We start from the raw sequence: 13,797 nt of genomic DNA on the forward strand, positions 1-13,797 counted from the left end.
CCACAAACGCAAGGTAGTGTAATCTGAATGTGCAATTTTTACTTTCACTGACATTTTATTTATTTTGTTTAACCTAAAGAAGGGTTATAGGAAGGTTACAGGAATGTGTTCTAAACACAAAAATTAAATTAATATTCAATGTTTAATGTAATGGCAAAACATATCTCGATATTTTGTTACTTGTTTACAATACATTTTATTAAAGGGTTAGTTCACCCAAAAATTTAAATTCTGTCTTTAAATCCTCACCCTTATGTTGTTCCAAACCTGTAAGACTTTCTTTTATCTTCGGAACATGAATGAAGATCTTTTTTATGAAATATGAGTGATTCCTGTCCCTCCATTGACAGCTACGCAACTACCACTTCAAAAAATTCATGAAGAAATCATAAAACTAATCCATGTGTCTCCAGTGGTTTGACCTCAATTTTATAAAATGACGCAAGTGCTTTGTTTCCAAAAAAAAAAAAAAAAAAAAAAACCCAACATAATTTACCACTTTATTTACAAAATATGAATCTTCAAATTTTCTTTTTTGGGTGAACTGACCCTTTAAAGATTTTCTTATTATAAGCATAGTTATTATTGTGTTATATGGAATTTAAAAGAGTTTTAGGTGAAAAGTCTCATGTAATTTAATCTGATTAGAAATAAATTGATACATGGCTGATACAGAGATTTTCTTTATTTTGTAATTCTGTTCATGCTGTTTTTTGGTAGTATGCAAGAGGACGCTTTGGTAACACCTGGAAAAGAAAGCGAACGTGGGTGTTTGGTATACTTGAAATCAAAGCTGCAAGCAGACGCCCCATTCTTCGCCTTGTGAAGAAAAGAAACAAGGAGACCCTTGTTCCCATCATCAAGAAACATGTCAAACGTCAAAGTCTAGTGGTGAGTGATGAGTGGAGAGCATATGCCAGTCTTTCCCAGGAGGGCTACAAGCATGTCAGAGTCAACCACAGCCAGAATGATGTAGATCCACAAACAGGACTACATACTCAAAACATTGAGAGAGCATGGCAGACTTACAAGAGGGAAGTTTGGCGTATGCGGGGGAATCGTTCTGAGAAGGCCTTAAAAAAACAGCTCAGCTTCATAGAGTGGACCTACTGGTTAGCAAGAAAATATAAACATGGAGTACTTGGAAGACTTCTCAAGGACATAAGGAATGGTAACCACAAATAAGTTTAGGAACTTTCTGTCCTTTCTGTTTATAACTTTTGTTCTTGGCCTCGGGCATTTGAAATGTTGTTGAAGTATTGAGAGTTTTTTCATTTTGAAATGCTCAATATAATGTTTGTCACATAATCAGATGGTTCAGATGTGATCCTGATACCCTAGTAAAGAATGGGTTGTATTATTTGGAGTGTTTTTATTTAATAAAAGTGCATTTTTTTCTCTGATGTGCTTCCTATAGTGTTTGTTCTACTTCAGTCAGGTATGCAAAACTATTGTTTTAAATGGTAATTGTGTTGCATATAATGAATGGAAACCTGTATGCAATCTGTTGATAGGTTATAGACTTTCTACTGATATCAACTGTTTTTCACTTTAATTAGATAGTCCTAAAAGATATCTACTAACGCTTAGTGGAGAATGTCTATTAATAGTCTACTGATCATAAACAATATATTTGTTGACAAGCAACAGATAAGCAACTAATCTTTAGTTGACTATCAACAGATTATCAACAAATGGAAACTACAGGTTTTTTTTTTTTAAACAGTTAAAATAATCATTAATTTGATGCATTTGAGACCCCTTGAGTTGGATATACAGTATCATATACAGATCAAATGCTGACATGACTGTTGACTTTCAACTGACATTGATTTTGAGTTGTTGGTAGACAGCTTAGAAGTTAGTGACTCAGTCTACAGAAAGTTAGTTGACAATTGGTTAATAACCTGTTGCAAATTAACATTGACAGTCAACAGGCACTTTTTGTAAAATCTGTAGATTAACACTTGAATTGTACTTTAGGCAGTTAGCTGAACGTATGTTACTTGTCTGTTGAAACAGTGTTGTTGAATGTCAACTGATGCACTGTTGACAAGCTACTGAATGGCTACTAATAACTAGTAGAGTCTCAACAAATGGACTATCAAAATAAAGTGTTACCAAATGTTCTTTCTTGCAGCAAAAGTTAAAATACTAAAAAGCCTTTTATGATATTTATTCAAAACAATACCAGCTGGCAGACCTAGAATAAATGAACAAGGATCAACATCAATTGCCATTCCCAGAATGTTGCCAATGTGGTCTGCGATTTTCTTCCAAAACAACTGAATTTTGTGACAAGACCAAATACAATGAATATAATTACCAACTGATATTTTACATTTTGAGCAATTGGGGGAAAGTTTTGGGTCCATTTTATTCCTGATAAAAGGGGTGATATGTAGCCGACGTATTATTTTGAATTGAATAGCACGTGCTCTGTTACACACTGATATTCTTTTAACATGATCCCAGACTAAATCCCAATCCTCTCTGGAGATATTTACTACCAAATCATTTTCCCACATCTGTCTAAGATTATCTGTGTCCCCTGGGAGAGTCAAACTCAGTGTAACATAAATATGAGATATATTTTTTTGTCTCGTGTCTTCTAGTAGTATTTTCTCAATTTCGGTTCTGGAACTATCAGTATGCAAAGTGGTCTTTTTACCAATGAAGTCCCTTAGCTGCAAGTACCTAAAAAAATGATGTCTTGGCAGATTAAATTTAGCAGACAACTGTTCAAAAGACATAAGTGATGAACCCTCGAATGTATCTTTCAGCCTCACAATACCTAAAGAATTCCAGAGGTTGAACCCAGAGTCATCAGTACCAGGAGGAAAATCTGGATTATTTTGAATTGGTGTAAGAGCTGATGACAAATTAAACCTACCCTCTAACTTGCGCGACTGCGCCCAAGCTTTAAGAGTGTTCCGTACGATTGGGCTATGGCCCCTATTTTTGCCAAAGAAATTATTTGTATATACGTAAAAAAGTTGGGGAAAATGGTCTGTGCTATAGTCTTTATTCTAAAATATTAAAACCACTTTACAGTCTAAAAACATTAAATTATAAGATTAAATGGCTCTGAAGGAAAGAAGTGTCAGATACGTTTTTAAGTAACACCACAGATGTAATATTGCACAAAATGTTGATGAAACATTGATTAAAATGCGTGGCGCGTACGACAAATCTCCGACAGTAAACTGATGCCCCATTCTGCTTTGTAACGGGCGCTTTTTCGCGTCTAGGGTAAACAGCTGTTGCGACGCGAGCAATAACGGCCGTGTTAAGCACTTTACACAGTGTTAAAGCTCATTCTGCCTATAACGCTATGTTACAACATCAAGCAATATTCCAATAATTTATATAATTACAACACTTTATATAGGGCCATTTTGCATTAAGAGTAGCCTAGTTTCACGTTTAGTACATTTTGCTTACTACTTATTTAAAAGTATATAAAAGTACTGTACATATGTAATTAAAAACGTTTTCATTATGATATTATTAATTTTACTTTAGTAAAAAGATCTGAGATCTTCCTCCACTGGTAGAGATTAGAGGAATTAAGACTAAAAATAGAAGGGTTTTGTCAGTGACACTTTTGATATATTTATTGATACAAGTTATGTTTTATATAACGTGACTAAATTAAAAGACAAAGTCGTCAGTGAAGATTATGCAACTGTATTTAGAATATAATATAACATGCAATGCAAACTAGTTTGGTTACAGCTCAAATTCTCATTCTATCATTCACCCTGCCTCCACTACATATCTCTGTCACACAAGTGTTTGATCACCACATTTGAGTGATCATTGCAAAACATTTATATATTTATTCTGTTTATACTGTGTATACAGTACCCATCAAAAGTTTGTACACACCAATGTGTAAGTGTGTCCAAACTTTTGACTGGTACTGTACTATAATACACATAAATAATATTAATACTGTATTATAATATACACATAAATAATATCGGCCAATATATCGGTATCTGGCTTTTTTTTATCGGCATCGGCCCCCAAAAATCCATATCGGTCGGGCTCTATGTAACTTACTGCTTTGACTAGAAGTCTAGCCTAAAAGATGTTGGACTATTTGAGAAAATGAAGATCATGTTAAATGATTTGAAGTTGTTGCCAACACTGTGTAAAGGTTGATTTGAAAGGTCCTAGAAGATGAGTTGACACATCAGAAGACAGAAGAAACACTTAAAGCAGCATTTACACAAAACAGATTTTATTTATTGTTTGTCATTTAACAATTTCTCCATTATTCAGTAGGAGCCATGTTATAACTACAGGACAATAAAATGCAATTCAATAAACATCTTTTTAAAAAAAGCTATATTTTTTCAAATTTCAAAGAAAAAAATTGAGTAGAAAACAAATCTTTAAAACTTGACAAGAAGTGAATTGGATACTGTAAACTAAGTGCAGTGTAGATATATGTAAGCATTTAAGGAATTATATAAATGATAATAAAATACAAAAAGGTTTACAGAGTTAAAAGAGCTGCAGACTTTTACAATTGGTGGTGATGGTGACAGGAAGTCAATGGTTCCAGCACACAATGTGGTCACACTTAAAATGTATCACCACATGTTAATCTGTGTTCGTTTTTGGTAAACAGCACATATAGATATGTCAGGAATACATTTGCAGGAATACATTTTTACAAAAGAAACGCCAGATTTTATCTTGGACAAATTTATGCTTGAGATTTCCTTAGTCAAAGTAATTTTAATCTCAGGCTTAGTAATAAGACACATACTCTGCTTTTTGTCTTATGACTATATAGACCAAACTCATTGCCTCCACTGAGGCTTGGCCTCAGATTTCTGTCTTTCATAAATATGTCAATGTACTTTGGAAGAGTATTTGGCTTAATTTCTGGCTGAACAATATCACATTTTACAACACACAAAAAACAATGAAAATAACACATGCCTTTCCTTCAGTAACTGTCTGATTAGAGCTGAAGCAATGTGATCGCAGTTGGAAAGTGTATAGATAGCGCAGCACACAGTTTTGAGTGTCGTGTCGACACAGTATAAACCTCTCGCCCTAGATTTGCGATTCTTGACGATGGAGGAGTTTCTCTCCTCTGGCTGCTTTAGCCAATAACTCTGCTTTATGTCTCATTTCTGTCAAGGACTCAACACGTTCCTTCCAGCCTAGCTTGGCCTCAGATTTCTCTCCCTCAATAAGCATGTCAATGTAGTCTGTAGTGGAGAGAGGATCTGGCTTCAGTGCTATCTCTTTAAGTCTGTTTAAACACTTAGAAGACCTCTCCATCAGCTCCACCACATCAGCCTGCACCTTATCATAGTCAGCCTTCAGCTTACCAATCAATACCTCAACAGTCATTTTAGCCTCTGTGGCATTCTGGTACTTTTCTTGCAGGTCTTTCAATGTTTGTTTTTCTTGAACTACCTTATAGTCAAATCTGTACTTCATATTAAAATGTACTTGCCAATGACATTTACCTGGACACTCAGTACAGTATCCATTTGTTATTGCCACACAGCCTGCTTTATCTGCATCGTTTGGTATCCCACAGGGAAAGTGGCAGGTGACACTGCACTGCTGACAGTTGGTGATGAAGTTTCCACTTCCAGAAATATCTATTGTAAAGGCCTTTTTGATGGGGACATAAAACTCAAACTTCTCATTTCTGCTGATTTCTCCCTCATGCTCTTTTAGTTTTGCAGTTGTCTCTTTTATCTCCTCCAGCTTGGCTAACCCAAGTTTAACCTGCTTCTGCACATTTTCAACTGAATTCTCGAGCTGCTTTCTTTCTCTGAGGACCTCTTTCGTCATTTTTAAGCTTTTGGTTTCTATGATATTTAAAGCAGCAAAGAACTTTTTCATGCTTTTAATTCCCATGTTCCAAAACATCTTATCAAAGCCTCCTTCATCATCATCATCCCCACTCATACTGTCTGCTGCGGATGATTTGTTGTCTGCAAACAAAGCTGAATTATTGAATTTGAAGTGAACTGGCAGCCCACCTTTTGTTTTAGGACACGGGACACCTGAAGCATTGATTGCCTCTAGAACTGGTGGTTGCTGGCCGTCTGCGAACGTCACCAGAACTAGGATGTTTTCTGCCACATCTTTGCCAAAGATTGAGAGCACAGAATCAAACACATATCTCTGTGTTGGTGTGAGTCGTGCTAAAGCAGCCTGAGCTACAAAACACACAGCGTCAATTTCACTGACACCACAATCAGCAGAGAAGAGTTTACGTAGCTGTTCTGTGATCATCTGGTCTCTTTTTATGCCTCTTGTATCTCCAAAGCCTGGAGTGTCAACAATGGTCAGTGAGCAATCTATTTCAAAGCCTTCCTGGTGGTTGAGTTTGTACACAGTGACTTCAGAAGTCTGACTTTCAGCTTGTGATTTCAACTGACCCTCATCAACTAACTTAAACCGATATGAATCCTCCCATTTGACACCTAGAATGTAATTGATCATCCCATTGATGAGAGTTGACTTCCCAGCCCCAGTTGCTCCGAGAACCATTACGGTGCGATTAGTTTTAGGTTTTGACTCTTTACCTAAACTGAGTAAACTGAATCGCTTGCACCCATCAAAATTGATTTGTTCTTCTTTCAGGGGAACTATATAAACAGGGAGAGCCCCTGTATTGGATTTTAGCAATGTGCTTTTTTCTTTATAAGCATCAGCAAACCGTTTTGGGCTTCTGAAAAAACTCATTTTGAAGTCCTAAATTTACAATCAAGATGACCAAGACCAACCCTCTGAGGAGGTAGTAACTAGTTCTAATCAGAAAACAGTAAGACTCCAAGTCTGTGCAGTACAAGTGTAGGTCTATGTCTTCTGCTCTGGAAGTGCACTCAGGTCCAAATCTGCAAAAGATGAAATGTACAAAAATAAAAATGCACAGAATTCAACCCTCAGTTGTAGCACCACTGTGTGTTCCCTATTGCTACTAGGGCAACCTTAAAACTAACACAGGCCAGATCTCCCACTAATAGTGAATTACCTAAGGCACAGATACAGTGTACTACTGTCAAGAAGTAATATTAATGTAAAACTATTGTTAAAATCTTTGTGTGGAATATTTTCCATTATAGCACGTTATGGGACCATATCTCTTGGGTCAACTGACAAATTCAAATCAGCAGTTAGCAAACAGAGCTACATATCAAGATTACGATTAACTTAATTAAAGGGAGTGGTTTGAGGTGGATAATTTTTCTCAACTACATGACAAATATTAAGTACTGTACTGCATTTGTAGGATATCTCTTCATAAAAAAGTCATTGTTTTTAAACACATGGGGAGGTAAATATTGTTAACATCTACGGTTATAAGGGGAAGTAAACTGAAGAAAACCTGTTAGACCGTTAGTACGTTGCCATAGGAACAGACTCAGAGTTGTGGCTGAACTGTCTTTGTGAAACCCAAAACCCAGAGAGTCAACCAACACTGAGTTTTCACTAAACCTGCTTTCTGAAATGGAGTTCACAGTTTCACCTAGAAACATCATAAAAATAGCAGAAGGTATTGTCAGGACTCCTGAAATAACATACATTTTTAAAGTTTTAAGAAAATGTTGCTGCATGTTTGTTGGGAATGGATACCATTATCTTTATTATGTTTCTTTCTTTCTCTTCTTTTAATCCTTATGTAAAACAAATCAAGTGGGTATTAAAAATGTGCTACATAAATACTGCTTGCTCTACTGCCTTGGATTTGTTTTGTTTTTTGTTTTGTGATGTGTACGGAATATATGGAATATATTTAATTTTAATATACAAGAAAATGAGCATCAACTCAGACCTTTTTCCTAACAGAAATTTTGACTTAAAGCAAGCACAGGTGTAAAAACTAACATTAATAATGACTCTGTTGCTCAGTTGTTACGGGGCATTTAGATCAAAAGAGCGATCTAGTGATTTGCAGCAGGGTTGTGCGGTGTTTAGTTGTTTTGGTAGCGATAAAGGCAGTGATATTTCCTGTTTACTGTACAGGACTCTCACGCCATAGCCAGGGTTTCCGTGGGGTCTTAAAAAGTCTAAAATTTCAACATTTTACATTTTTTACATTTTTTTAAAAGTTCAGTCAGTCTCAAATTTTCACCACAGGCCTGCTGCCTTCTTTTGAGTGTTCCCCCTAGGGCTGTTGGAATAAATACCGAAAGTTGAATATAATTCGAATAGTAAAATAAATCAATACTATTCGAATGCTGAAATTACTATTCGAGTGTGACTTTTTTTTATAAATATGTTGGCTAACGTTAGCTAATCTCCCTCTACTCGCCTTGGCCTACCCGAATGTGTCACTCATGTCACGTCTTATGAACAATAACTTAGCGGGAGTGAGAAACACAAGACATTGTGAGGTCTAAGCTAACGTTACGTACTGAGTAACGTTAGTATAGAGGGGAGTGACAGGATGCGGCTGGAAATCGTAAGGACAGGAAATAGTTTTAACATGACTTTAAAATCGACATCCACCGAGCCAAAATGCTTATGTTAACATTAGGTAGCTCGTTCTTGTTTTCTAACTGCGTCGCGAGATATAGTAACGTTAGCTTAGCTGGGAGCTTCATGGAGACAGCTAAAGTTAATGTTAGCTGCCCTTCAGATGTCAAAGTTGTCCCTACGCCGTGGTACAACGAGCACACTCGGGCCCTTAAGAGAGCAGCCAGAAAAATGGAGCGCAACTGGAAGAAAACAAAACTAGAGGTATTTCGCATTTCATGGAAGGAGAGCTCGATTGCTTACAGGGAGGCTTTAAAAGCTGCTAGATCTGCTTATTTTACAACCCTATTAGAAGAAAATAAACATAATCCTAGGTATTTATTTGAAACGGTGGCTAAACTAACGAAAAATAAAGCTTCAAGCACCGAAGTTTCCAAGCAACACAGCAGTAATGACTTTATGAACTTCTTCACTTATAAGATTGATAATATCAGGGACAAAATTATAACTATGCAACCGTCTACTACAGTATCGCATCAGGCAGTGCATTGTAGTCTCCCTGAGGAAAAATTTGATTCATTCGTTGCTATAGGAGAGGAAGAATTTACTAAACTCGTTAAATCATCTAAATCTACAACATGTATGTTAGACCCTATACCGACTAAGCTACTGAAAGAGATGCTTCCAGAGGTCATAGATCCTCTTCTTAATATCATTAATTCATCTTTGTCTCTAGGATACGTACCAAAAAACTTTAAGCTGGCTATGATTAAACCGCTTGTTAAAAAAACGCAACTTGATCCTACAGAATTAGTCAATTACAGGCCGATCTCGAATCTACCTTTTCTGTCAAAGATATTAGAAAAGGCAGTATCCTCACAACTGTGTTCCTTTCTTGAAAGAAATGATATCTGCGAGAATTTCCAGTCCGGATTCAGACCGTACCATAGTACCGAGACAGCTCTCGTTAGAGTCACAAATTATTTGCTCTTATCATCCGATCGTGGTTGTATCTCGCTATTAGTGTTACTCGATCTTAGTGCTGCATTTGACACCATTGACCACAACGTTCTTTTAAATAGATTAGAACATTATGTTGGCATTACGGGAAATGCACTAGCATGGTTTAAATCATACTTATCTGACCGTTATCAGTTTGTAGCAGTAAATGATGAGATGTCTCATCGATCACAAGTTCAGTATGGCGTACCACAAGGCTCAGTACTAGGACCGCTGCTGTTCACTCTGTACATGTTACCATTAGGAGATATCATTAGGAAACATGAAATTAGCTTTCACTGTTATGCTGACGATACTCAGCTGTATATTTCTTCAAAACCTAACGAAACTTATCAATTCACAAAATTAACGTAATGCATAGCGGATATAAAAAATTGGATGACTCGTAATTTCCTACTTCTTAACTCTGAAAAAACAGAGTTTCTAATTATTGGACAAAAAACGTCCTCACGTAATAACCTAGAATACTGTCTAACACTCGATGGCTGCTCTGTTAAGTCTTCGTTGTCGGTTAGGAACCTGGGTGTGCTCTTTGATACCAATCTTTCATTTGAAAGTCACGTGTCTAGTATCTGTAAAACTGCATTTTTCCATCTTAAAAATATATCTAAATTACGCCATATGCTCTCATTGACAAATGCGGAACAATTAGTTCATGTGTTCATGACCTCAAGGCTAGATTATTGTAATGCTCTACTGGGTGGTTGCCCTGCACGCTTAATAAACAAACTACAGCTGGTTCAAAACGCAGCAGCTCGAGTTCTTACCAGAACCAGGAAGTATGACCATATTAGCCCAGTTCTGTCAAAACTGCATTGGCTCCCTATTAAACATCGCATCAATTTTAAAATATTGCTGATTACTTACAAAGCACTAAATGGTTTAGCTCCGCAGTACTTGAGTGAGCTCTTAACGCATTATAGTCCTTCACGTCTATTGCGATCTCAAAATTCCGGCCAGTTACTAATACCTAGAATATCAAAATCGACTGCTGGCGGTAGATCCTTTTCCTATTTAGCACCAAAACTCTGGAACAGTCTTCCTACCATTGTCCGGGAAGCAGACACACTCTGTCAGTTCAAAGCTAGACTAAAAACACATCTCTTTGACCTAGCATTCACATAATACATTATAGACTTCTATAATTCAATGTTAGGCTGCATAGATTAGGTCAGCCGGAACCGGGAACACTTCCCATAAATCCTGATGTACTCGTTACATCATGAGAAGAATGGCATCTACGCTAATTTTAGTGTCTGTGTTTATCCCAAGGTTTTCCTGCAGCCTGCCGGATCCAGGCCGTATCCAGATCTGACGAAGGACCTTCGCCTGGACCGATGACAACGCAGTGCTGAAGTGCCAACTAGTCTCTCCCTATGGAGGATCCCTCTACCACTATACAGATAAGGCGTTGTCGGGAAAATTTGTTTCGCGTTCCTACCCCAAAGCAACAAAATAAAATAAAATTCTTTATCAAAATTTATAAGGAAAGACAAGTACTTTGTTTAGGCTTGGCTTGTAGGGAATTCCAAACCTGCACACATATATTCAAACGCACATAACTATAGAACCCATTCTAAATGCGCATGTGAACGCCATCAGCGTTTCTCACAGGTTCGCGTTTAAAGTCTGTGTAGAGGGAATGGTGTCGTCTTAGCGGCCCCTAATTTAATAACAAATGATCGTTGCGACGGAAGCAAATCAATCAAAACTAACTTTAGATGGAAAATAACTTAACTCTGCTATAAAGCCAAAACAATCTCTGTTACCTTAAATTATACGCTTATCTCTGTGAAGCTGCTTTGAAACAATCTACGTTGTTAAAAGCGCTATATAAATGAAGATGACTTGACTTGACTTGACAAAGTTAGCTTCAACTTCATATATTACCTTCTAACAGCTGTATACTCAGTAATGTGACAATCAGCAAGAAACAGGTTGCTTATAAATCACTGAAATAGTACTGACAACACCGTTTGGCTTAGTTATTAATGTTGTTAGCATCGTTGCTAACACTATTGTTAGTGTTACTTACCTAGACAAATCGTTTCGGCTGTGCTTTCTAACATGATGTCCTTGTGCTAACCGAGCAACGTTAGCCTTTACAACAATGCCGCTTCCCTACAATTGTAAGATGTTTCATTACAGAGTTCTCTGTTGATTTGTTTGTCGCTGTGTGCTCGTGGTGGAAAATTAATGCAAACAAAGTTGCGTGCAGGTCCCCTCAAGGCCAGGCTAATGTTAGAAGTCCCTCTAGTGGACAGAACGTGTAACAACAACCACATGCTTGTAGTAGCATTGACGATGCATAAGCCTGAGCAGTGTAGTACATATTATTTAACAGGCTGCAATTGAGCATTAAATATTTGAATATTATTCGAATATTTAAAAAAAATATCAAATGGAATTCGAATGATATTACAGAGGAAGACTGACAGCTCTAGTTCCCCCTGTGCCCCCCCGCAGCAGCCTAATTGCATTACCCCCATTCGAAATATAGAACCACAGGTAATTATTTTATCAGTTTTTTTAACTGAAGCTATGCGTCAGATTTTTCCCATCCTCACCGACCTTGTCATAAAACTCGTTTAAATGATCATACTACGCCTCCTTGCTGCTTTTTGTTTTGATGTGTAACGTAAGTGATGAGTCGTTCATGAACGATCCATTCATTGCGTCTGTCACGTGACAAATGAACGAAAGACTTTTATGAATTATTTATGTTCCCTCTAAATGATTTTTGACTGCATTATAATGATTTCTTAATTCAGAATATGATCAAGATTGCGTAGGTGGATGTGTTCTGGGAATTTGCCAGTTAATAGAATAACATTTAAAGCCACTTAAATGAACGAAATGACTCGAAAAAAAGATTTGTTCATTTTGATGAACGAGATCGAACAAGAGAGTCAGTAGACACCGGTGGCTGGTGTTGCCAGATTGGGTGTTTTTTCCGCTACATATTAAGGCCGGTTTACGGTGTGTTTTAGCCGGGTTTTCGCCTGGAAGGCTCTATAGAAATCTGGCACTCTATTGAACGAAGTTAAACAGAGAGCGTGCCGTTCACAGACACCAGAATGAACGAGTTCACAGTAACGTTCATCAGGCAGTAATACAGTAGGCTACGTTCAGTTCACGTTCACCCAAAATATGAACGAGTTCAGGCACAACACTGCTTATCAATCAAAAGGAGTCGATCTCCGAGTGCGAATGAACGGACTCGATAGGAGGAACTGTCATTCTTACATGAGGCTCCTTTTCAACTACAAGGTCAATGTTGTTTTTCACTAACGACAAAACAACAAATTATCTGTGCATTTATATGGAACTAAGCTTTAGGAGCTTTCCATCTTTACTCTCCATCCTCAAATACTTTTGACTTGCTAGATGGAAGGCGAGCGGAAAAACCAATAGCTACAGTGAGTTGTTAAAACCTTTCTTTTTAGTAAACTCTGTGTACACAAACAATGTTCTCAATGCTTGCGTTCATGTGTAGAGCCCCTGGTGATGCTTTGAGGAGAGTTTCATGTTGTGACGAGCCTTCTTAGTGTTTTACAAATAGAGATTTTGATGCTATCATAGTAGTGCACTCCCATTCAAAAGGCCATTTGACCGAAAACGAGAATACGGTAAATCTTAAAGTGGCTCTTCCGTCCTAATTATGCTTTTAAACTAACGTTTGCCCCGGGTACATTCACAAAAAGACCCTAGGTTGCATTTTGGCGAGAGTTACGCTTTAAGACTTTTTAAGCCACTAGGGATTATATAGGGATCCTGTACCTATTCTTAACACCTGCACATTTCCTTTAACATGACAGCATATATTTAGTGTAATGGCTGTGGCTGCCTACCTGCCTGGGGAAACCAAGTTAGCTCCAGTATGACCTGCCCGAGCCAGTCAGAAGAGTCGAGGGAGAAAAGCCTGCAGGAGTAGAGGAATTAATGTTAATACATGCCATTATTATTAGTATATCGAAAGGCGAGACACAGAATGAAAGGAGTCTAATTGTTACGTGAACATCTGGCATCAGTGACTGCTACCCAAACATGATATTGAAAATCCATATTTCCCTTCCTTAAATTATGATTGTCTATATTTCATCAATATGATGGTTACCATGCTTTTACCCAGTCATCATGGTCCGAAACCTCTTTTTTTACGTCATGCAAAATAACGATTTCTGCAAAACTCAAACTGGGAGCAAAATTGACCAGTGCATTTGTTATACTTGTTCAAGATGGACTACAAAAACAAATAATTCTAATATTAAAATTAATTAACCCTTTGATGCGCAAGCTATGGAAACCCCA

The 13,797-nt window shown here is 37.2% G+C and overlaps 1 protein-coding gene across 1 annotated transcript; it reads right to left on the reverse strand.

Moving 5' to 3' along the window:
- Positions 1–4,234: 4,234 nt before the first annotated feature.
- Positions 4,235–13,408, reverse strand: LOC311073322 (uncharacterized protein). Its single transcript, XM_084098962.1, has 2 exons — positions 13,338–13,408; positions 4,235–6,884 (listed from the first exon to the last, which is right to left on the reverse strand). The coding sequence occupies exon 2, from the start codon at positions 6,730–6,732 to the stop codon at positions 5,077–5,079; it is 1,656 nt and encodes a 551-aa protein (XP_083955088.1). The 5' UTR covers positions 6,733–6,884; positions 13,338–13,408; the 3' UTR covers positions 4,235–5,076.
- Positions 13,409–13,797: the final 389 nt, after the last annotated feature.

The sequence above is a fragment of the Abramis brama genome (assembly GCF_963993115.1).
Source record: "Abramis brama genome assembly, chromosome: 22".
Classification (NCBI taxonomy): Eukaryota; Metazoa; Chordata; class Actinopteri; order Cypriniformes; family Leuciscidae; genus Abramis; species Abramis brama.

Coding starts and splice junctions, on each gene's coding strand:
- LOC311073322 (XM_084098962.1), bottom strand. CDS start 6,732: ATGAGTTTTTTCAGAAGCCCAAAACGGTTTGCTGATGCTTATAAAGAA.